This window comes from Dendrobates tinctorius, unplaced genomic scaffold (assembly GCF_039654945.1).
Source record: "Dendrobates tinctorius isolate UK_male_01 unplaced genomic scaffold, ASM3965494v1 ptg000037l, whole genome shotgun sequence".
Classification (NCBI taxonomy): Eukaryota; Metazoa; Chordata; class Amphibia; order Anura; family Dendrobatidae; genus Dendrobates; species Dendrobates tinctorius.
In genome coordinates, this window is record NW_027361705.1 from 24,290,170 (window position 1) to 24,316,691 (window position 26,522).

General features: G+C 46.8%; 1 protein-coding gene across 6 annotated transcripts in view; it reads right to left on the minus strand.

Moving 5' to 3' along the window:
- Positions 1-26,522, minus strand: part of LOC141088064 (uncharacterized) — a 129,005-nt gene that overhangs the window by 29,947 nt on the left and 72,536 nt on the right. For 4 of the 6 annotated variants that reach the window (XM_073573935.1, XM_073573936.1, XM_073573934.1 and 1 more), the window contains 3 exons: positions 8,833-8,972; positions 8,321-8,397; positions 6,769-6,883 (listed from right to left, as the gene is read on the minus strand). In XM_073573935.1, coding sequence (XP_073430036.1) covers positions 6,769-6,883; positions 8,321-8,397; positions 8,833-8,865 — 225 coding nt within the window. In that variant the 5' untranslated portion in view covers positions 8,866-8,972. Of the gene's footprint in view, positions 1-6,768; positions 7,087-8,320; positions 8,398-8,832; positions 8,973-26,522 lie in introns of those variants that run through there. The other 2 variants (XM_073573938.1, XM_073573940.1) reach the window with 2 other exon arrangements.

The window sequence follows — 26,522 nt, forward strand, 5'->3', positions numbered from 1 at the left end:
TAAGGGTACTATGGAAGAGGTAGCTAGACGCTGGACTACCTACTCTCTGATAAGAGAGGTGAACGACAACAGCGGATTAGTTATGGGTTACTGTGTTAAAGAATATGGGGGGGGAGATGGGAGGGTAGGGTTGGGGATTGTTGCGGGGAAGTGAGACTTACAATTTGCTGGGAACAGTGTCCTATCTTAAGGGGTCAGGAATTGGTACTTGGGAGGTATCATGGTGAGAGACACAATTAAAGTCGTTAGCTGGAATATAAGAGGACTGTCGGAGGGGAACCGGAGAACGGCAATAATGGAGTATGTGAGAAAACGGGGCCCGGATGTCATTTGTCTCCAAGAGACACATTTGCTTGCAGAAAAAGTAGATGTGCTAAAAAGAAGGTGGATAGGGAGGTCTTACCATTCTACGTATTCCTCGTATGCTAGGGGGGTATCGGTGTTGATTGGGGCGTCCACGCCCTTTGAAGAAATTGAGTGCCATGTAGATAGGGATGGGCAATATGTTCTATTATTCTGTAAACTCTATGGGCAATCACTATGTCTTGCGGCTTCCCACCCCAATACTCGGGGAAAAAGGTACAAGAAATATTTGAATTGTATAAACGGGGTATGGGGTTTCCCATGTTAATCATTGGAGATGTCAATAATGTGATGGATGAAGGGTGGGATGGACATAAGAAAGATTCAAGCAAAGGTATTAAAAAACTGTCGAAGTTTGGGAATTATATGACGGAGATGGGGATGGTGGACCTCTGGAGGGTGAGGAATGAGAGCGTAGTTTGCTACTCCTGCTATTCGGCAACTTATGGCTCCCTCTCCAGGATTGACCTGGCACTGGGAAATGATTTAATTACGCGTATGGTCTGTGGAATTGAATATCTGCCGAGTGTGATTTCAGACCACAGGCCTATAGAGCTTTTGATTAGAAGGGCAGGTGGGAGGCATGGACGGGGAGTGGGATGGAAATTGCACCCCTTGTGGCTTGAACATATTGATATGGATATCATTAAGAAGGAAATCACAGAGTACTGGCAGTTTAATGAGGAAAGTGTGGAGGGGCGGGTGGTGTGGGATGCAATGAAAGCTTTTCTGAGGGGTCTTTTTTTTAGGGAAATTTCTAGATGTAAATCCAGGACTAGGTTGGAAGATAAGGAGATCATAGAGGATTTGGAAAGAGCTGAAAGGGATATGGTGTCGGACCCATCAGAGATAACTAAATGTAGTTTAAAAGAAGCTCAGGAAGCGGTTAATAAGCTATATATAAAAAAGGCGGAGAGAAGAAGAGCTTTTCAGAAAGTACAGTTTTTTGAGGATGGGGAAAGAGTGGGACACTTACTTTCGGTGGTAGCTGCTGCACAGAGGGAATCGGGGTACGTATACAAACTAAGAACGGGAGAGGGGACTGTATTGACGGAAGTAGAGGATATTTTAGGGGAGTTTAAAAGTTTTTATGAGCAGCTGTATACGTCAGGGGTGGGAGATATAATGGGGAATATTGAAAGTTTCCTGGGTGAGGCGAAACTGCCTAGGATTGGGGACGATGATAGAGGAAGGTTGGAGGAACCTATAACGGAGGAGGAGATTAGATCTGCTATTATGTCAATGGCTAATAACAAGGCTCCTGGGGCTGATGGACTCCCGGTTGAGATATATAAGAATTTAATGGACATCTCAGTGGCCAAATTAAAAAAAAGTCTTTGAGGAGGCGTTAAGGGTGGGAGAGCTGCCAGTGTCCATGAGAGAGGCGATAATAGTAGTCATTTTAAAGGAAGGAAAGGACCTGGAATTGGCGGAATCGTATAGGACAGTTTCATTGTTGTCGGCGGACGTTAAGATTTTGGCTAAAGTTTTGGCCGGCCGGCCGGCAAGTGTGGTCCAGGGTCTGGTCCATCCTGATCAGTCTGGCTTTATGCCAAATAAGTCTACAGCGATAAATCTACGTAGATTATTCTTGAACTTGCAGGTGCCGTCGGATAATGAAGGGAATAGAATTGTAGTCTCCTTGGATGCGCGTAAGGCATTTGATAGTGTTGAATGGTGCTATCTTTGGGAAGTGTTGAGATCTTTTGGTTTTGGACCCATTTTTGTCTCGTGGGTGAGGTTATTGTATTTTTCTCCGACTGCTAGGGTGAGAGTTAATGGGGAGGTTTCTGGAAGTTTTGGTTTACATAGGGGGACTAGGCAGGGGTGTCCGCTGTCGCCGCTGCTTTTTGCGTTGGCAGTGGAGCCCCTGGCGCAGACAATTAGGAATTCGACTTTGGTTAAGGGGTTCCGGTATGGTATGATAGAGGAGAAAATAGCCTTATACGCAGATGACATACTATTATTTTTAGAAAATTCTGGAGGGGCCTTGGAGGGGGCGATGAACATTCTTGGGGCATTTGGGGAGGTTTCGGGTCTGGAGATCAATTGGGCAAAGTCAAATATTTTGCTGGTAGATGAGGGGGGCGGGAGATTCCGACGGCGCTGGAGGGTAGTAGGTTGCCGGTGGTTCAGCGGTTCAAATATCTGGGAGTTCAGGTGTCCCTTCCTCTTTCGAGTTATATTGATTTAAATCTGTCCCCATTACTGGACAAATTTAGGAAGAAAGTAGGGGTGTGGTGTAGGTTGTGACTCTCTGTGGTGGGTAGGATAAACCTGGCTAAAATGATTCTTATGCCCCAATTGTTATATATATTGCATAACTCCCTTGTCTGGCTGCCCCGAAGGTGGTTTCGTACCATTAACTCTATATTTCGAGACCTGGTATGGGGGAAAAAACAGCCAAGAATCAGGCTGGAACTCATGCAGTGGCCTAAAGATGGGGGGGGATTGGCTCTTCCGAATCCCTGGATTTATTTTTTGGCGGCACAGGGTCAGCAGTTAAGAGGATGGAGTGAGGAGAAAGGACTGGGTTCGGTTCAAAGGATTATGGTTTGTTTGGTGGGAAGGGACCCATTGGTTCAAGGTCTGGAGGCAGGGAATTTTGGGAAGCTGGGTGGGACCTATCCTACTTTGATGCTAATCCACAGAGTTTGGGAGGCAATTAAAAGGACAAGAAAAGTGGGAGCATTAACAAATCTCTCCCCAATTTGGAACAATGAAGTACTGCCTGAATTTGTTAAAATGGGGGAATGTAAAAATTGGATATCACTAGGTATACTATATGTGGATCAGATACAGGACGAACGGGGGTTATTGTCACTGCGGGGGAGGTATGGGTTGCGGGAGACCAGTAGGTTTCAATATGGGCAGCTGAGACATGCCTATCAGGCGCAGAGTAAAATGGTTGATATGAAAATTTGTAGAGATATTCTGGTGGAATATGTATGTGCGGTGGGTGGAACGAAGGGGGTAGTTTCAAATATTTATAGGGATTTGTTACATACCTTTCTTAATAGATTTCCCATTAAAGCAAAAGAGAAATGGGAGGAAGAGGTGGGAAGGATAGAGGAGGATATATGGGAAGATATCATGGCATATATTCCTCAGTTATCATTAAGTGAGCCGGGTAGACTTTCACAATATTATGTACTTCACAGAGTATATAGAACTCCAGATAGGCTTTATAAGGCAGGGGTGAGACAGACTTCTGAATGTCCTAAGTGTCGGTCTGAGGGAGCGGGGATTTTGCATATGTTATGGCAATGTACGAGACTGAATGCATACAGGTTGGAGGTGGGAGAAGCAATTGGGAAATCGTATGGATGTACAATCACATGGGATCCTGTGGTATGCATTTTGGGTTATGTAGAGGAGATCCAAGTTCAAAATCATCATAAACTGGCTATAGCTAGAATATCGTATGTTGCACGTAAATTGATTGCCAGACATTGGTTGAGTGGAGAGCCGCCGACTCTGCGGGAATTTTATAGACAGTCTGATGCAGTTGTTAAAATGGAAAAGGATATTTATAAGAAAAGGAAAAGTGTAAAATCTTTTGAATCACTTTGGAAACCATGGGTGGAGAGAAACTGATTCCGGAGGGATGCTGTTTACACGTGTAAGCAATGGATGCTAATGTCTCATTATGAGCTATTGAGGATTTAAGGGAGGGGGGGTGGAGGGAGGGAAATGGGGGATTGGTTTATAATGTTTGTAAATATGTCTATGCTCCTTTTTTGGGCACAATTGTGTGCAATGTAATTTTGAATCTTGTTAATAAAAATTATCTGATTTAAAAAAAAAAGACTAAACTTCAGACAGAAAGGCCCACAAACAAACAGCAACTGAAAACCACCGCAGTGAAGGCCTGACAGAGCATCAAAAAGGAGGAAACACAGCGTCTGGTGATGTCCATGAGTTCAAGACTTCAGGCAGTCATTACCAACAAAGGGTTTTCAACCAAGTACTAGAAATGAACATTTTATTTACAATTATTTAATCTGTCCAATTACTTTTGGTCCCTTTAAAAACAGGGTGGCACATGTTAAGGAGCTGAAACTCCTAAACCCTTCATTCAATTTGAATGTGGATACCCTCAAATGAAAGCTGAAAGTCTGACCTTCAACTGCATCTGAATTGTTTTGGTTAAAATCTGCACGGGTAACAGCAGGGGGACACTCACAATCCAGACATCATCGAATCGCTGTGTCAGGTCTCGACAATTCATTTCAAACCTGGATAAAGATTTCAAGCAATGAGAAAAATGAGCCGCCATTACTCCATTGTAGGACTGATCTCATTAAACTACACATGCAATGGCCTGGCTGATGACTGTCCCCGGAGAACATGTCCGCCTCAAGCCGCCTTCGGTTATGTCATTCTTTGCAGATATTTCTACATATCTGTATCTGAAGCTCCAGATACGGTTCTCCTAGACCTGTGAATAGGAAATTTACCTAGTTACATAGTAATCCATAAGCAGAGGGGTGTCACCATACAAATAGATGCCATCCAGGACAGAGTATGAAATCACCGTGAATAATGACATTTATGATATGGGGTATTCCCATCCCATAAAGTGATGGCATGTTACTTTATGATCGGTGGAGGTCTGACCTATGGGCCCCTCACCGATCATGAAAATGTTGTACTCTCTACACAGTGACGCCAGAGGGGAACTACAGCTCAGCGGTATACCACCACCTTCCTCAGCGCCTGTGCTGCATTACAGAAAGTTGTATACTATGTCCTGACTCCCCTTATATCTCCAAAAAAAAAACTACTGAAGTGCTCCAGCAAGTAATACAAATTAGGACGGTCCGGTCCGAGGGGTGTCATTACAGCGGGGCCTGTCCCTCCTTTCCCCTGCTAAAAGCCGTCTTCCAGCTTTGATTGATGTGGATGACGTGTCCTGTGTCATCCACATAGCTGAATGAAATCGTATGGATGTACAATCACATGGGATCCTGTGGTATGCATTTTGGGTTATGTAGAGGAGATCCAAGTTCAAAATCATCATAAACTGGCTATAGCTAGATTATCGTATGTTGCACGTAAATTGATTGCCAGACATTGGTTGAGTGGAGAGCCGCCGACTCTGCGGGAATTTTATAGACAGTCTGATGCAGTTGTTAAAATGGAAAAGGATATTTATAAGTAAAGGAAAAGTGTAAAATCTTTTGAATCACTTTGGAAACCATGGGTGGAGAGAAACTGATTCCGGAGGGATGCTGTTTACACGTGTAAGCAATGGATGCTAATGTCTCATTATGAGCTATTGAGGATTTAAGGCAGGGGGGGTGGAGGGAGGGAAATGGGGGATTGGTTTATAATGTTTGTAAATATGTCTATGCTCCTTTTTTGGGCACAATTGTGTGCAATGTAATTTTGAATCTTGTTAATAAAAATTATCTGATTTAAAAAAAAAAGACTAAACTTCAGACAGAAAGGCCCACAAACAAACAGCAACTGAAAACCACCGCAGTGAAGGCCTGATAGAGCATCAAAAAGGAGGAAACACAGCGTCTGGTGATGTACATGAGTTCAAGACTTCAGGCAGTCATTACCAACAAAGGGTTTTCAACCAAGTACTAGAAATGAACATTTTATTTACAATTATTTAATCTGTCCAATTACTTTTGGTCCCTTTAAAAACAGGGTGGCACATGTTAAGGAGCTGAAACTCCTAAACCCTTCATTCAATTTGAATGTGGATACCCTCAAATGAAAGCTGAAAGTCTGAACTTCAACTGCATCTGAATTGTTTTGGTTAAAATTTATTGTGGTAATGTCTAGAACCAAAATTAGAAAAATGTTGTCTCTGTCCAAATATATATGGACCTAATTGTATGTGCATTAACAGCAGTGATGAGGGCAGCAGGTCCAAGCATTTACCCTGGTTTTGGATATTATACCAAGTAAGCCCCCCCAGATTACGATTACGGCTGATTGCTGGCACAAATCACACATAGGTGCAAAAACGACAAAGAATATTTGCCCAGAATCACCCATGATGCCGATGATCATACCATGGAGGTGTTGCAAACCTGCCATTGGCTGCCCCACGAAGCCTTTTATTGCATATTATGCCCATAGCTCCTCATTTAAATTCTGAATTTATAATTTATCAAATTAGAATCTCACACTGGTTACTGAGCAAACAGGTAGCTCTTAGTGAGAATGTGCGGTGTCTTTCACCCTGAACTAAGAAATTTAGTGGATCGGAGGCTGCCGATAAGAGGAACTTCATTTCACGACTGAACGCTTCTCAACACAATCAGGCAGGAGCAGAAAGCAATGATCAGCCAGACTGAAGGAGGCTCATTGTTTTCTAGAACACGGCGGCCGACCGGTCATCTCTGAAGTCACTACATGAACATGTGGTGGTAAACAGCGGCTCACCTGATAAGTGACACTTTTCTTGCCGTCCTCATTCTGCACGGGTAACAGCAGGGGGCCGCTCACAATCCAGACATCATCGAATCGCTGTGTCAGGTCTCGACAATTCATTTCAAACCTGGATAAAGATTTCAAGCAATGAGAAAAATGAGCCGCCATTACTCCATTGTAGGACTGATCTCATTACACTACACATGCAATGGCCTGGCTGATGACTGTCCCCGGAGAACATGTCCGCCTCAAGCCGCCTTCGGTTATGTCATTCTTTGCAGATATTTCTACATATCTGTATCTGAAGCTCCAGATACGGTTCTCCTAGACCTGTGAATAGGAAATTTACCTAGTTACATAGTAATCCAGAAGCAGAGGGGTGTCACCATACAAATAGATGCCATCCAGGACAGAGTATGAAATCACCGTGAATAATGACATTTATGATATGGGGTATTCCCATCCCATAAAGTGATGGCATGTTACTTTATGATCGGTGGAGGTCTGACCTATGGGCCCCTCACCGATCATGAAAATGTTGTACTCTCTACACAGTGACGCCAGAGGGGAACTACAGCTCAGCGGTATACCACCACCTTCCTCAGCGCCTGTGCTGCATTACAGAAAGTTGTATACTATGTCCTGACTCCCCCTTATATCTCCAAAAAAAAACTACTGAAGTGCTCCAGCAAGGTATACAAATTAGGACGGTCCGGTCCCAGGGGTGTCATTACAGCGGGGCCTGTCCCTCCTCTCCCCTGCTAAAAGCCGTCTTCCAGCTTTGATTGATGTGGATGACGTGTCCTGTGTCATCCACATAGCTGAATGAAATCTCGTGCCTGAGCAGGGACATTGCCGGATCGCACAAACGCACTTTCCTCTTCTCTACTGCAGGCCAAGCCTAAAACCTAACTGCGCATGCGCCGGCACATGTCTTTCCGGCTCCTGCTTACCAAAACCATTTTAGCTATATTGTTTTCTGGGCAAAATGGTTCCAGTAAGAAGGAGCCAGAAAGGAAGGAAGGCTGTAGAAGGCAGCCATGTCTCGTCATATCTTTGTGTCTGTGACATTGAAGGCTCAATGTGGGTTCAAGCTGCAGTGGTCCAGGAAAGACCACGATATGTTAAAAGGATTGTCCATTACTGAACAGCCCCTCATTAAATGCTAAAGGACCCCAGATTTTATAAAAATAAAAAATATATTTCTACATATTTGCACACACTTGTCGGATGGAGGTTATTCCAGCAATCTTTAATCGCTGGTATAACCCGAGTCTTTTGATAGAGGACACTGGTGTCACAGGAGCGTTGCAGACTGCCACACCGATCAGCTGCAGCCTTCAGTCAGGTGAAGCCATTTTGACTGATGCCACGATGAAGGCTGGAGCCGATTGTCAAGTCACATAACCTCTGGAAGACAGCTCCAAAAATCACTGAGATGTTGAGTCCGGGTGGCAAGGAAGTGATTTTTGCTATTGACAACCCCTTTAATCTTTGAACATGAGGCAGGACTGCATCTGCATTTCAGATTGTAAAGTAAATCCCTGTTGACCATGGACCTTACCGATTCCAGAAGCCGGCGTTGTTTTTATAGTTTTGGGGCACAATGTTTGACAGATAAAATGTTTCAGCCATGGCCTCCTGTGGACGTAAAAGGGAACTGATGTAAATAGTCAAAATAGTAAGGGTCTGTGCACACGCTGCAGAGTTGTCACTTTTTTTCTGCACAGATTTGTCATAAAGTGAATGAGAATCCTGAAGTCTCATGCACTTATTGCTTATTTGTGACTTGCAGATTTCACTCATATTAATGAGTGGGAAAAATCTGCACCAAAAAAACATTTAAAAAATGGGGCAAAAATGCATGTATTACACGCTGTTTTTTGTGCCAAGAGATGCCGAAATGGTACAGAAATTTCTGCACCAAACATTTAATGTCTGCACACACCATAAAGCTTTATGACAAGTCAAAGTAATGAACTTTATATTCCATATTCTTATATAAATACAAAAAGAAAAGAAAAAAGACATTTTTATAGATTTTCTTCTTCAGATAAGCAGAAAACAGATTCTTACTATAGAATATTTACTGTCCCCCGCTGGCGCCATGTGACCCCGGGACCACCCGCTACGTAAATAGTCTTCATTGCTGGCACTAAATAATTGCAGAATGTTTGGATCCGGCTTAAATCGGCAGTGTTTCCGGTCAGCAAAGCCTAAGGAAAAGATAAAAAAAGAAGAACATGTTCTAAAACCTAGACTAACAAAATAAAGCACAACACCCCATGAATTGGGGGGCAACTATATTTATACTGAGCCGTCCTGCTGTTTACAGTCCCAAGAGGGGCCTTTCCATTGGCAGCTGTATACGACCATTAGGGCTCGCTGCCACTGGCGATTAAACAATAATAATAATCAGATTGCATTCGTACCAATTTAATCCTATATTTCATTATTTATCAGTGGCGGGTTTTTGCCAGCGCTGATCGGATTGCAATCGGACAGGAAAAAAAAATGGCAGCATGCTGTGATTGCACGCCAAATTCGGTTCTCACGCACCCATACAAGTCTATAGGAGAGTGTGTAACATCGCACTGCACTCGGATATCAGATGATCATTTCCACTGTGGATTTGGTCAATGATCCACAATAAAACGTGTAATGATTCCACAGAAGGAACCAGCATTTGTTGATCGTGGATTCCACCCTGCTCCGTTACTAAGCATTATTGAATAGGGTGAAATCCACAATCAAAATCTGTACATGAATGAGCACGCTGCAGATCTGACGTCGGCACCATGCTTTCATTGTTTTGCAACGTGTGCTGTGAGATTTTCAAGTCTTCTAGACTGCTGCAGACTAAACCACAATTCCGCAAAGTGTGAACTTGGCCTCAGGACATGCCGCAGCCTCACTTAAAGAGGACCTGTCACCTGTGTGTGGCTGCACGTACGATGTAAGAAAAGAGAGAGCAGCCACAGACCGACGGTTTTACAAATCATAACTCATTAAGAAAGACGTCCAGCAGTGTCCCTAATGACAGGCTAAAGGTCCGGACTGTCTAGAAAAAAAATCAGGTCCGAACTTCCGGGTTGTGGGATCCCGACATACAGAGCAAGATCCAACAACCCTCCGTGAAACCGGAGGAAACCAATGTAAACACAGGGAGAACATACAAACTCCTTGCAGATGTTGTCCTCTGTGGGATTTGAGCCCAGGACCCCAGAGCTGCAAAGTAAAGGTGCTAACCACTGAGCCACCATACAATGCTAACCACTGAGCCACTTTGCTGCCCATTGTGCTCCTTACTAGGAGACCAGCCGAGGTAATGGAATTAATTCCCTTTTTGCTCACCAACTATTTTCTCTTTTGTAAGATGCTCAATGACCCAACGTGGGGTCTTCTTTGCTTGATCATAAGATAAAGCATGACCGATATATTGCCTGACCTCCACTCTGCGGGAATCCAAACTCCTCCAATGGAGACTTCTGTATGGGTTCTCGGGGAAAAAAAAGGTTAATATTAACATTATATCTGGTTCAGTAGGATCAACCCTCCTAAGCCATCTAGACGGCCACGCAAGTAAAAAAAATGAATAAAATGATAACGTGACGTCTTCAATCTGATCTTATTACCTAGAAATCTACACTTGTCTTCATATGTAAATGAACGGTTAAGATCTACGGGCCGGACATAGATCTCCCTGAGAATCTGCCTCCAGAGACTTTTTTTAATGAAAGGAGGTGTTACCAGTGTAGATCAGGAGAGCTGACTGTCAGTCATTACATGTCTCACACCAGCAATGCCGCATTTCATTTAAAGTTGACCACTGCTAGGACAACCCCTTGTCATACCCCACGCTTTGCCCCAATAAGATAAAAAAAGCCTATACTCACATCCCGTGCCTGCGCTGCTCCCACGGTGTCAGCACGCGCTCTCTGCAGGGCTCTCATGCGGTTGGACACTAGCACACAATCTGCGCTGGCATCACTGTCCCCACCCTTCATATGAATTGAACATGAAGAGGAAGTCGGAGATCAGCCGCAGTCCGGACTTACTCTTGATGTACAATTCATGTGAAGGCGCGGACAGTGACGCCAGCGCTGATTGGGCACCGGAGTCACGTGTCACATCGTACAAGAGCCCCAGGACCGCGCGTACCGGCCCCGCGGGAACAACGATGGCACAAGGGGCGAGGATAAGCTTTATGTAATCTCTGTAATCATTCTGCACCAAAATACTATCTGTGCCAACTGTTGGAGGCATAAACTTAAAATGAAACAGACAATGGTGTAAATTGCTGTTGTTTCACAATACAACTCAGCCTGCAGAAAAAACACCAAATATCAGAGCTACAGACAAAAAAAGAAAAAAATTGTATAAAAAAACAGAACAGAAGAGATGCTGAGCAGTGATGAGCGTGCTGAGGTGTTATCTGGGCATGCTGGAGCGCTAACAGTGACTTCGGTGTGCTGAATAATATGTTCTAGTCCTTGCGGCTGCATGTCTCGTGACAGCGGTGACACATGTAAGGGTATGTTCCCACGGTCAGTGGACGCTGTGTACATCCGCAGCGTCCAGATGTTACAGCACAGTGGAGGGGGTGTCATCATATCCCACGCCCACTATGCGGGCAGACGCCTCCGGCTTCCATGTGGAGCGTCTCTCCTGCCCGCAGCATGTCTATATATGTAGCGGAGACGCTCTGTCTCCACAGGATAAATCTCACCCGTACAATGTAATGGGAGCCGTGATCCCGCACGGTTCAGTGATCACATGTGGAATCAGCGGCGTTCAGAAGTCGGCAGCGCTGTGGATGGAGCCGACATGTGCTGCCAATACTGACCGTGGGAACATCCCCTGAGGAGTGACTGACAATCCCTGCATGTGCCGCTGCTGTCAATAAGCCACGAGACATGCAGCCGCGGGGACCAGAGCATAGTATTCGAGCACGTCGGGCACTACGAGCACTCGAGCATGCCCAGATAACACTTCATCCGACCCCGCTCACTCATCACTGATTCCATGGTGTGGACGTTGCGCTTTTTTACTTCTCTCCTATAAACCGACACAGAACAGACCCCAGACAGACCCCATAACGATCCATGGCCCCGGTGCTCCGTCCTGACAGGAGAGGGCGCTGCAGTAAGGCAGAGGGTGAGAGGGGAGCTTGTACTGACGTCACAGGGAACTAGGGGGATGAGGATGAATAACTCATGGAGATCAACATCCAACACTGCGGAGACACCATCACGTGTTTCTCAACGCAGTGATTCTAGAGCAATGCCCCCATCCCTTATGGGAAATATGCAAAACATGCAAAACAGAAGCCGCGGAGACACCATCACATGTTTCTCAACGCAAGCAATGACCAGCCAGGTCTTTCCCCGGGAAGGAACAACCACGGGAAGGGCAGTCTCCAATGAAGGAAACCACCTATGCCAAAACATGGTATCCATCCACAGATAGCTGTTTCGGGGTATTGCCCCTCATCAGTGTGGAGTAGGAAACTGGCTAGTAGGAGCAATGCCTAGTGTTTTGCATATTTTACATATTTCCCATAAGGGATGGGGGCAGTGCTCTAGAATCACTGCGTTGAGAAACATGTGATGGTGTCTCCGCGGCTTCTGTTTTGCATGGGAACTAGGGGGTGACACATACACTGTACCCTGCTCGGACCGGTCACTCCCACGCGTGAGCGCGGACACGAGGCCACGTGACTCCGCCCTGATTCACTGTGGCCGCAGTTTCGGCGTTAACTCCTCCGTGCCTGTTGTTGAGGCCCCCGGATGCCATGAGGAGCGCGCACAGAGCAGGGACCCGGATGCAGGCCGCAGCCAATGCGTCTATGACAGGGCCTCCCTCCACAGGGGTAACGGCGCACACTCTCCGCCAGGGGGCGGATTTCTCACCTGGCTCGGCTCTTTTTCGCTCGTATAAATACAGCGCGGCTAGCAGGACGATGTGCTCAGTGTAGCCCCCAGCACGAAACCCCCCAGAAAGCGGCGGCTTATAATCCTGTAGGAAATATGTCCTGACTAGAGTTGAGCGACTTTTGGTTTTTTAGGGTCGCGTTTCGTTTCGTGAAACCCGACTTTTCCAAAAGTCGGGTCGAGCAAGATCGTCCGATTATAGGGAAAAGTCGGGGTCGTCCCGAAACACGAAACCCAATGTAAGTCAATGGGGAATAAAAGTCGGCAGTGAGAGGAGGACAGGAAACACACCTACAGTGCCCATTTGAATGCCAAAAGCATCAATTCTTCTTACTTAAGCTTGTCAACCTTAATTAACTTCATAATACAAGTTACGCACTGAAAAATGGAGGTTATTTGGCTAAAGTTGTGGGGGGGTAGGGCTGGCTCCAGGTTTTCATGTGCCCTGGGCGAAAGAGCGCCCCTTTAACACATACCACAACTCATAATGCTCCGATACGGCAGAGAAATAGCGGTATAGTACAATGAAAAATACTTCACTTTTTACATCTCATGACGAGGCCCATCTATTTCTCCATACAGAATCATTGGTCCCATATAATGTTTGAAACAGTATATGATGAGCTCCACATAATGCTACAGTATATGTTGGTCCCCATGGATGAAGCTCCACTGTCTTATGGGCCCAAATAATGCTCCAAACATAATGGGCCCCATTTCTAATGCTCTAGTGTATAATGGGCCCTGTAAATGCTGCTCCAGTGTCTGATGTCCACCTTTGGAATGTTCCAGTGTATGGTGGGCCCCATCTATCATTCTCCAGAGTAACGTGCTCCCCAAAAATTGCTGTCCCAACATTGAAAACAATCAAATAAGTCTCCTCGCTAGGGAATCCCTGTACTTGTCTGGACTCCTCTTCGTCCCCATCTTCCATCTCACTGCACAGTATTTCAACTTTGCAAGTGCTGTGATCCTGAGCAAGCAGGGGGGGGCCCACTCGTTGGCGACGGCACTGGCACAGGGCCCCTGATAGTACGGTGGTGTGTCTGATGGCGGGTGGGCCGAACCTGCACTTTCATCTGCAGCTTCCTCTTTGTCACCGTGTAAGATGGAACTGTATATGGGAAGGGTAACCTGAGTTTCATCAGGGTCAGATTCAGGCCGGGTAGCGTGTGAGGGGAATGTAGTGGTCTGGGTCAATGTACCAGCAGATTCATCGAGCAGTGGCTGGGCATCAGTGCACTTGTGTCGCCCCAAGGAGTACGGTCGCCACAGTGGCATTACCTTCTTCCTAGGGAGTGTGATGTCATGCTTGGGAGCAACAAACGATCTCTCTAGCAGGTTAACTGATTGGGCGGCGTTATTCCCACGAGTCATGACCCTCCAAACAGCGTTCATGAAGGCAAAGTGTTTGTTTTACGTGGGCAGTATGGTTGCAAAGCTGAACCTTAAAGGAATGTCCAGAAGGGCACCACCAGGAGTGGAGCCTACGGTTAAATTCGACTCCACCTGGGAAACCTCAACCATGCCAGCTACAGAACAGATGCACACATTGCAAGCTTAATTCCGTTAACGAACGAGACTCCGTCATGCCCCGCGGTCCGAGTCCGGCTTACTAGAGGGACACGTGAGGCTCTGGCACATGAGATTGGCCAATAACTGGTGTGTCATGCCCTTACATGTCCGTGGCTGCATGTGCGCTACACTGAAAAGGCCAGCGTTTGTCGCTTACAGGTGCAGATAACCCGCTGAACAACGTTAGTGATGGGGATCACTGATTACAATTATTACCCGCGTACAATGATTTCCCAGTAAGTGCAGGTCAACCGCAGTTCCGGAATTAGGCCTAACCGTCATTACTGAAAAAATGAAAAACTTACGTGTGCAAACCACAGGTGCTGTAGCTTGCTTAACAGCTCGCCAGCCGTTCTCACGCCCAGTATGGATTGCACGTGATTGCACAAAGGTTAGAAAGGGTACCGTATCCCCGGATAACATGTATGGATAGCGTACACATTCAAAATATATGTCTGTACATCAGGAGGCAGGCTCAGACGGTGTTAGGCCCAGTATGGAATGCACGTGATTGCACAAAGGTTAGAAAGGGTACCGTATCCCCGGATAACATGTATGGATAGCGTACACATTCAAAATATATGTCTATACATCAGGAGGCAGGCTCAGACGGTGTTAGGCCCAGTATGGATTGCACGTGATTGCACAAAGGTTAGAAAGGGTACCGTATCCCCGGATAACATGTATGGATAGCGTACACATTCAAAATATATGTCTGTACATCAGGAGGCAGGCTCAGACGGTGTCAGGCCCAGTATGGATTGCACGTGATTGCACAAAGGTTAGAAAGGGTACCGTATCCCCGGATAACATGTATGGATAGCGTACACATTCAAAATATATGTCTATACATCAGGAGGCAGGCTCAGACGGTGTTAGGCCCAGTATGGATTGCACGTGATTGCACAAAGGTTAGAAAGGGTACCGTATCCCCGGATAACATGTATGGATAGCATACACATTCAAAATATATGTCTGTACATCAGGAGGCAGGCTCAGACGGTGTCAGGCACAGTATGGATTTGACGGCCCAGATTACACAGCGGAGGAGCAGGGAGAGGTAAAGATTGCAAATGCTGGGGCCCTGCCCAAGCAAGGGGGGCCCACTCGTGGGCGTCGGTACTGGCACTGGGCCCCTCATAGTACGGCGGTGTGTCTGACAGCGGGTGTGCACCACCACCGTCAGAGACACTTGATTGCACTATGAGGGACCCTGTGCCAGTGCCCGCACCCAAGAGTCGGCCTACCCACCTGTCCAGGGCAACGGCACTCGCACGGTGTCGTGCGCTAGGTGGTGACCCCGGCCATGGGGGGGGGGGCAGCACAGTTAGGGAGTTTTAGAAAGTGGCATATGTTGATGTTGGACATTCAGCTGATGCAAAAGGCGAAATAGGTGAAGTGCCAGGAAGAGGTGGACCAAAGCAAGCCATTTTTCTGTCACCCTATGTGTCATCAGGGGAAGGTGGGACAAAATCCTTGGAAACCCATGCGTGGTTCATTTTAATGAAGGTTAGATCATCCACATTTTGGGTTGACAGACGGGTCCTTTTTCTGTCAGGATTGATCCAGCTGCACTGAAGACTCTTTCCGATAGCACACTTGCAGCTGGGCAAGCGAGCTCCTGTAAGGCATATTGGGCCAATTCAGGCCAGGTGTCCAGTTTAGCGGCCCAATAGTCAAAGGGGAATGACCTGTGTGGGAGAACATCGATATGGGAGGAAAAGTAGTTTGTAACCATAGTTGACAACTGCTGTCTCCTGTCACTTTCCATCGATGCAGTATTACCAGTTGTGTGAGCGGTATTTGAAAAATCAGTCCACAACATTGTCATGAAACCCCTGTCTCCAACGCCACTTCTGCTGTGTGCACCACGAACACCTCTGCCAAGCTGCCCCCGGCCCGTACGGCTCGTGTGAGAACCATCACCGCTGCTGTGTGCTGGGAATGCCTCAAGCAACCGATTTACCAGAGTTGCTTGTTTATTAGCCAATATTAGGTCAAGGTTCTCCTGTGGCATGATGTTTTGTAATTTGCCTTTATAGCGTGGATCCAGGATGCTGGCCAACCAGTAGTCGTCATCGTTCATCATTTTGGCAATGCGTGGGTCCCTTTTTAGGATCTGCAAGGCATAATCTGACATGTGGGCCAATGTTCCCGGTGTCAATGATGCACTGCGAGTGCTGGTTGGAGGAGCACTTTCTGGCAAATCCACATCCCTACCAGACCTTGCCACGCCAACATTTTCACTTGCCCCACGAGATGCATCCTCCTCCCCTAAGTAATCATCCCCATCATCCTCCTCCTCTTCTTCTTCCTCCACCTCGTCCAGGAGAGGTCCCTGAGCAGACAATGGCTGAATGTCATCAAGGATTCCCTCCTCCTCTTCCTCATCAACATTGGCTGCAGACGCCTGCTCCTTAAGGTGCGTCAAAGTTTGCATGAGCAGACGCATAAGTGGGATGCTCATGCTTAGGATGGCGTCGTCTGCGCTTACCAGCCGTGTGCATTCCTCAAAACACTGAAGGACTTTACAGAGGTCTTTCAGCTTCGACCAATGCACACCTGTCAACTCCATGTCTGCTCTCAAAGTGCCTGGCCGTGTATCCTCCCACAAATGCATTATGGCCTGCCTCTGCTCGCACAGCCGCTCCACCATGTGCAGGGTAGAGTTCCACCTTGTTGCAATGTCGATAATGAGGCGGTGGTTGGGAAGGTGGAGCAATCGCTGCAGCTTCTGCATACGAACGGAGTGTACAGGCGACCGGCGGAGTCTTCGCACCTTCTGGAGCAGGGCTGTTAACTCCGGATAATTTTTGAGGAAGCACTGCACCACCAGGTTCAAGGTGTGAGCCAAGCAAGGTATATGGCTGAGTTTTGAAAGGGCTATGGCTGCCACAAAATTACGGCTGTTATCACTAACTACCTTGCCTGCCTCAAGATGTACACTGCCCAGCCATGACTCAGTTTGTCGCTTCAAGTACTCGGCCAGCACCTCGGCAGTGTGTCTGTTGCCCAAACACATCATCTGCAACACAGCCTGCTGACGCTTTCCACTAGCTGCTCGATAGGGGGACACATCATGTGCAACAGTGGCAGCTGCAGATGGAGTGCTCGTACGACTGCGCTCTGTGGACGAGCTTTCGCTTCTGGAGGAGGAGGAGGAGGAGGGTCGAACGCCTACAGCCAACTGTTTCCTATACCGTGGGCTAGGCAGCACTGTCCCACCACCGCTGTCCCCTGTGGACCCTGCATCCACCACATTAACCCAGTGCGCAGTGATGGACACGTAACGGCCCTGGCCATGCCGACTGGACCATGCATCAGTTGTGAGGTGCACCTTTCCGCTCACTGACTGCTTGAGTGCATGGACAATGCGGTCTTTCACATGATGGTGGAGGGCTGGGATGGCTTTGCGAGAGAAGTGGTGACTGGGTAGGTCATAGCGTGGTACTGCATAGGCCATGAGTTCGCGGAAAGCTGCGCTTTCCACCAACCGAAAGGGCATCATCTCAAACGAGATTAGTTTGGCAATGTGGGCGTTCAAACCCAGTGTACGCGGATGAGAGACTGAGTACTTTCTTGACCTACTCATAGTGTCTGGGAGGGTGAGCTGGACTTGAGAGCTGCATATGGTGGAAGTAGCGGTGGACAGGGCGGGCTGAGAGAGGGTTGATGATGGTGATGGAGTTGGTGTTCTTTCTGATGGCCTAGAATCAGTCTTTCGTTGATATAACAGTGGGATTCCCTGACTGCTGTGGCCTTGCAACGACACCTCAACATTTGCTGCTGTGCTAACCGGTGGGCTTACAGTGGGGGAAACAATGTAGCGTTGCTGACTACCTTCGTTGTGATCAGTTGCACATGTGGCACTTGAGGTTTGGTGTTGTGTCCACGCTTGCAAGTGCATGCTGGTTAAATGTCTAAGCATGCAACTGGTATTCAAATTTTTCAGATTTTTCCCTCGGCTAAAGGTCTTTGCGCACTTCTTACAGATAACCTTGGCCTGATCATGAGGATTTTGGTCAAAAAAGTGCCACACTGCACTCTTCCTACTTTGGCAGACATTTTGCGGCCTAGCACGCTGTGATCTTTTGACCCTCTGGACAAGCTGTCCAGCAACTCTTTTGATGTTTGGGACCTGTCTTTGGAGTGCTCCGGGCCTGCCAGATAACAGCTGTTGCGATGTCGATGTCTGCTGTGGATGCTCCTCATCTGAGCTATTGGAAGCAGCACCCTCTTCCCCCAATGGATGCCAATCTGGGTCAACAACTGGGTCATCCATCACCTCCTCTTCTATGTCATGTGCACCTTCCTCTGTGTCACCGTGTATGGTGGTATAGTGTGCGGGAAGGGGCACCTGAGTCTCATCAGGGTCATAATCTGGCTCTGTACACTGCGAGGACAATGTAGTGCTCTGAGTGAATGTACCAGCAGAATCATCCATCAGCGGCTGTGCATCAGTGCACTCCATGTCAGATTCATCTTGGCCTGGGTAATTCACCATTTGACTTGATAATCCAGGCATGGTATGTGAAAACAGCTCCATGGAGTAATCAGTAGTATGGCCTGCGTCATCCTTCAATCTTGGTTGGGGTGAAGGACACAAGGAAAGGTGTGGTTCATGAACATGAGCCTCCAATGACGACTCAGTGCTTTTACTTTTTACAACTGAAGAAGAGGAGGCGATAGAGCTGGAGGCTGAGTCAGCAATGTAAGACAAAACTTTTTCCTGATGCTCTGGCTTTAAAAGCGGTTTGCCAACTCCTAGAAAACTAAGCGTTCGAGGCCTTATGTAGCCAGACGATGACGCAGGCTCAACACCTCCTGCATTCGGTCCTATTTTGCTCTTGCCACTACCATCAGATCCACCACCAACACCATCATTACCAGCTGCCAACCCCCGCCCAATTCCACAGCCTCTTCCAACAGCCTTCCTCATTTTTTGTAGAAATGTAGACAAAATCCAACAAACTATATAGTAATGTAAAACAAGGTACAAGGTGTCTATAGGACAGGGGATATTTTGAATTTCTGCACACACTTGTGGACACTGGACACTTTTGGATTGTGTGAGGCCCACTGATATCTGAGCGCTATGTCACAGGCTCGATGGCACAGCTGTGACAAAAGTGACGAGAGGATAAGGGAGATTTTGAAATTCTGCAGACACTTGTGGACACTGGACACTTTTGGATTGTGTGAGGCCCAATGACTATCCGAGCGCTATGTGACAGGCTCGATGGCACAGCTGTGACCAAAGTGACTAGAGGATAAAGGAGATTTTGAATTTCTGCACACACTTGTGGACACTGGACACTTTTGGATTGTGTGAGGCCCAATGAATATCTGAGCGCTATGTGACCGGCTCGATGGCACAGCTGTGACCAAAGTGACTAGAGGATAAAGGAGATTTTGAATTTCTGCACACACTTGTGGACACTGGACACTTTTGGATTGTGTGAGGCCCAATGAATATCTGAGCGCTATGTGACAGGCTCGATGGCACAGCTGTGACCAAAGTGACTAGAGGATAAAGGAGATTTTGAATTTCTGCACACACTTGTGGACACTTTTGGATTGTGTGAGGCCCAATGAATATCTGAGCGCTATGTGACAGGCTCGATGGCACAGCTGTGACAAAAGTGACGAGAGGATAAGGGAGATTTTGAATTTCTGCAGACACTTGTGGACACTGGACACTTTTGGATTGTGTGAGGCCCACTGATATCTGAGCGCTATGTCACAGGCTCGATGGCACAGCTGTGACAAAAGTGACGAGAGGATAAGGGAGATTTTGAATTTCTGCACACACTTGTGGACACTGGACACTTTTGGATTGTGTGAGGCCCAATGAATATCTGAGCGCTATGTGACAGGCTCGATGGCACAGCTGTGACCAAAGTGACTAGAGGATAAAGGAGATTTTGAATTTCTGCACACACTTGTGGACACTGGACACTTTTGGATTGTGTGAGGCCCACTGATACAGTGGGGAAAAAAAGTATTTAGTCAGTCAGCAATAGTGCAAGTTCCACCACTTAAAAAGATGAGAGGCGTCTGTAATTTACATCATAGGTAGACCTCAACTATGGGAGACAAACTGAGAAAAAAAAATCCAGAAAATCACATTGTCTGTTTTGTTTTCATTTTATTTGCATATTATGGTGGAAAATAAGTATTTGGTCAGAAACAAACAATCAAGATTTCTGGCTCTCACAGACCTGTAACTTCTTCTTTAAGAGTCTCCTCTTTCCTCCACTCATTACCTGTAGTAATGGCACCTGTTTAAACTTGTTATCAGTATAAAAAGACACCTGTGCACACCCTCAAACAGTCTGACTCCAAACTCCACTATGGTGAAGACGAAAGAGCTGTCAAAGGACACCAGAAACAAAATTGTAGCCCTGCACCAGGCTGGGAAGACTGAATCTGCATTAGCCAACCAGCTTGGAGTGAAGAAATCAACTGTGGGAGCAATAATTAGAAAATGGAAGACATACAAGACCACTGATAATCTCCCTCGATCTGGTGCTCCACGCAAAATCCCACCCCGTGGGGTCAGAATGATCACAAGAACGGTGAGCAAAAATCCCAGAACCATGCGGGGGGACCTAGTGAATGAACTGCAGAGAGCTGGGACCAATGTAACAAGGCCTACCATAAGTAACACACTACGCCACCATGGACTCAGATCCTGCAGTGCCAGACGTGTCCCACTGCTTAAGCCTGTACATGTCCGGGCCCGTCTGAAGTTTGCTAGAGAGCATTTGGATGATCCAGAGGAGTTTTGGGAGAATGTCCTATGGTCTGATGAAACCAAACTGGAACTGTTTGGTAGAAACACAACTTGTCGTGTTTGGAGGAAAAAGAATACTGAGTTGCATCCTTCAAACACCATACCTACTGTAAAGCATGGTGGTGGAAACATCATGCTTTGTGGCTGTTTCTCTGCAAAGGGGCCAGGACAACTGATCCGGGTACATGAAAGAATGAATGGGGCCATGTATCGTGAGATTTTGAGTGCAAACCTCCTTCCATCAGCAAGGGCATTGAAGATGAAACGTGGCTGGGTCTTTCAACATGACAATGATCCAAAGCACACTGCCAGGGCAACGAAAGAGTGGCTTCGTAAGAAGCATTTCAAGGTCCTGGAGTGGCCTAGCCAGTCTCCAGATCTCAACCCTATAGAAAACCTTTGGAGGGAGTTGAAAGTCCGTGTTGCCAAGCGAAAAGCCAAAAACATCACTGCTCTGGAGGAGATCTGCATGGAGGAATGGGCCAACATACCAACAACAGTGTGTGGCAACCTTGTGAAGACTTACAGAAAACGTTTGACCTCTGTCATTGCCAACAAAGGATATATCACAAAGTATTGAGATGAAATTTTGTTTCTGACCAAATACTTATTTTCCACCATAATATGCAAATAAAATGAAAACAAAACAGACAATGTGATTTTCTGGATTTTTTTTTCTCAGTTTGTCTCCCATAGTTGAGGTCTACCTATGATGTAAATTACAGACGCCTCTCATCTTTTTAAGTGGTGGAACTTGCACTATTGCTGACTGACTAAATACTTTTTTTCCCCACTGTATCTGAGCGCTATGTCACAGGCTCGATGGCACAGCTGTGACAAAAGTGACGAGAGGATAAGGGAGATTTTGATTTTCTGCAGACACTTGTGGACACTGGACACTTTTGGATTGTGTGAGGCCCAATGAATATCTGAGCGCTATGTGACAGGCTCGATGGCACAGCTGTGACCAAAGTGACTAGAGGATAAAGGAGATTTTGAATTTCTGCACACACTTGTGGACACTGGACACTTTTGGATTGTGTGAGGCCCAATGAATATCTGAGCGCTATGTGACAGGCTCGATGGCACAGCTGTGACAAAAGTGACGAGAGGATAAGGGAGATTTTGAATTTCTGCAGACACTTGTGGACACTGGACACTTTTGGATTGTGTGAGGCCCACTGATATATGAGTGCTATGTCACAGGCTCGATGGCACAGCTGTGACAAAAGTGACGAGAGGATAAGGGAGATTTTGAATTTCTGCACACACTTGTGGACACTGGACACTTTTGGATAGTGTGAGGCCCAATGAATATCTGAGCGCTATGTGACAGGCTCGATGGCACAGCTGTGACAAAAGTGACGAGAGGATAAGGGAGATTTTGAATTTCTGCACACACTTGTGGACACTGGACACTTTTGGATTGTGTGAGGCCCACTGATATCTGAGCGCTATGTCACAGGCTCGATGGCACAGCTGTGACAAAAGTGACGAGAGGATAAGGGAGATTTTGAATTTCTGCACACTCTTGTGGACACTGGACACTTTTGGATTGTGTGAGGCCCAATGAACATCTGAGCGATATGTGACAGGCTCGATGGCACAGCTGTGACAAAAGTGACGAGAGGATAAGGGAGATTTTGAATTTCTGCACACTCTTGTGGACACTGGACACTTTTGGATTGTGTGAGGCCCACTGATATCTGAGCGCTATGTCACAGGCTCGATGGCACAGCTGTGACAAAAGTGACGAGAGGATAAGGGAGATTTTGAATTTCTGCACACACTTGTGGACACTGGACACTTTTGGATTGTGTGAGGCCCAATGAATATCTGAGCGCTATGTGACAGGCTCGATGGCACAGCTGTGACCAAAGTGACTAGAGGATAAAGGAGATTTTGAATTTCTGCACACTCTTGTGGACACTGGACACTTTTGGATTGTGTGAGGCCCAATGAACATCTGAGCGATATGTGACAGGCTCGATGGCACAGCTGTGACAAAAGTGACGAGAGGATAAGGGAGATTTTGAATTTCTGCAGACACTTGTGGACACTGGACACTTGGATTGTGTGAGGCCCACTGATATCTGAACGCTATGTCACAGGCTCGATGGCACAGCTGTGACAAAAGTGACGAGAGGATAAGGGAGATTTTGAATTTCTGCACACACTTGTGGACACTGGACACTTTTGGATTGTGTGAGGCCCACTGATATCTGAGCGCTATGTGACAGGCTCGATGGCACAGCTGTGACAAAAGTGACGAGAGGATAAGGGAGATTTTGAATTTCTGCAGACACTTGTGGACACTGGACACTTTTGGATTGTGTGAGGCCCAATGAATATCTGAGCGCTATGTGACAGGCTCGATGGCACAGCTGTGACAAAAGTGACGAGAGGATAAGGGAGATTTTGAATTTCTGCACACACTTGTGGACACTGGACACTTTTGGATTGTGTGAGGCCCAATGAATATCTGAGCGCTATGTGACAGGCTCGATGGCACAGCTGTGACAAAAGTGACGAGAGGATAAGGGAGATTTTGAATTTCTGCAGACACTTGTGGACACTGGACACTTTTGGATTGTGTGAGGCCCACTGATATCTGAGCGCTATGGCACATGCTCGATGGCACAGCTGTGACAAAAGTGACGAGAGGATAAGGGAGATTTTGAATTTCTGCATACACTTGTGGACACTGGACACTTTTGGATTGTGTGAGGCCCAATGAATATCTGAGCGCTATGTGACAGGCTCGATGGCACAGCTGTGACCAAAGTGACTAGAGGATAAAGGAGATTTTGAATTTCTGCACACACTTGTGGACACTGGACACTTTTGGATTGTGTGAGGCCCAATGAATATCTGAGCGCTATGTGACAGGCTCGATGGCACAGCTGTGACAAAAGTGACGAGAGGATAAGGGAGATTTTGAATTTCTGCAGACACTTGTGGACACTGGACACTTTTGGATTGTGTGAGGCCCACTGATATCTGAGCGCTATGTGACAGGCTCGATGGCACAGCTGTGACCAAAGTGACTAGAGGATAAAGGAGATTTTGAATTTCTGCACACACTTGTGGACACTGGACACTTTTGGATTGTGTGAGGCCCACTGATATCTGAGCGCTATGTCACAGGCTCGATGGCACAGCTGTGACAAAAGTGACGAGAGGATAAGGGAGATTTTGAATTTCTGCACACACTTGTGGACACTGGACACTTTTGGATTGTGTGAGGCCCACTGATATCTGAGCGCTATGTCACAGGCTCGATGGCACAGCTGTGACAAAAGTGACGAGAGGATAAGGGAGATTTTGAATTTCTGCACACACTTGTGGACACTGGACACTTTTGGATTGTGTGAGGCCCAATGAATATCTGTGCGCTGTGACAGGCTCGATGGCACAGCTGTGACAAAAGTGACGAGAGGATAAGGGAGATTTTGAATTTCTGCACACACTTGTGGACACTGGACACTTTTGGATTGTGTGAGGCCCACTGATATCTGAGCGCTATGTCACAGGCTCGATGGCACAGCTGTGACAAAAGTGACGAGAGGATAAGGGAGATTTTGAATTTCTGCACACACTTGTGGACACTGGACACTTTTGGATTGTGTGAGGCCCAATGAATATCTGAGCGCTATGTGACAGGCTCGATGGCACAGCTGTGACAAAAGTGACGAGAGGATAAGGGAGATTTTGATTTTCTGCAGACACTTGTGGACACTGGACACTTTTCGATTGTGTGAGGCACAATGAATATCTGAGCGCTATGTGACAGGCTCGATGGCACAGCTGTGACAAAAGTGACGAGAGGATAAGGGAGATTTTGAATTTCTGCACACACTTGTGGACACTGGACACTTTTGGATTGTGTGAGGCCCACTGATATATGAGCGCTATGTCACAGGCTCGATGGCACAGCTGTGACAAAAGTGACGAGAGGATAAGGGAGATTTTGAATTTCTGCACACACTTGTGGACACTGGACACTTTTGGATTGTGTGAGGCCCAATGAAAATCTGAGCGCTATGTGACAGGCTCGATGGCACAGCTGTGACAAAAGTGACGAGAGGATAAGGGAGATTTTGAATTTCTGCACACACTTGTGGACACTGGACACTTTTGGATTGTGTGAGGCCCACTGATATCTGAGCGCTATGTCACAGGCTCGATGGCACAGCTGTGACAAAAGTGACAAGAGGATAAGGGAGATTTTGAATTTCTGCACACACTTGTGGACACTGGACACTTTTGGATTGTGTGAGGCCCAATGAATATCTGAGCGCTATGTGACAGGCTCGATGGCACAGCTGTGACCAAAGTGACTAGAGGATAAAGGAGATTTTGAATTTCTGCACACTCTTGTGGACACTGGACACTTTTGGATTGTGTGAGGCCCAATGAACATCTGAGCGATATGTGACAGGCTCGATGGCACAGCTGTGACAAAAGTGACGAGAGGATAAGGGAGATTTTGAATTTCTGCAGACACTTGTGGACACTGGACACTTTTGGATTGTGTGAGGCCCACTGATATCTGAACGCTATGTCACAGGCTCGATGGCACAGCTGTGACAAAAGTGACGAGAGGATAAGGGAGATTTTGAATTTCTGCACACACTTGTGGACACTGGACACTTTTGGATTGTGTGAGGCCCACTGATATCTGAGCGCTATGTCACAGGCTCGATGGCACAGCTGTGACAAAAGTGACGAGAGGATAAGGGAGATTTTGAATTTCTGCACACACTTGTGGACACTGGACACTTTTGGATTGTGTGAGGCCCAATGAATATCTGAGCGCTATGTGACAGGCTCGATGGCACAGCTGTGACAAAAGTGACGAGAGGATAAGGGAGATTTTGAATTTCTGCACACACTTGTGGACACTGGACACTTTTGGATTGTGTGAGGCCCACTGATATCTGAGCGCTATGTCACAGGCTTGATGGCACAGCTGTGACAAAAGTGACGAGAGGATAAGGGAGATTTTGAATTTCTGCACACACTTGTGGACACTGGACACTTTTGGATTGTGTGAGGCCCAATGAATATCTGAGCGCTATGTGACAGGCTCGATGGCACAGCTGTGACCAAAGTGACTAGAGGATAAAGGAGATTTTGAATTTCTGCACACACTTGTGGACACTGGACAGTTTTGGATTGTGTGAGGCCCAATGAATATCTGAGCGCTATGTCACAGGCTCGATGGCACAGCTGTGACAAAAGTGACGAGAGGATAAGGGAGATTTTGAATTTCTGCACACACTTGTGGACACTGGACACTTTTGGATTGTGTGAGGCCCACTGATATCTGAGCGCTATGTCACAGGCTCGATGGCACAGCTGTGACAAAAGTGACGAGAGGATAAGGGAGATTTTGAATTTCTGCACACACTTGTGGACACTGGACACTTTTGGATTGTGTGAGGCCCAATGAATATCTG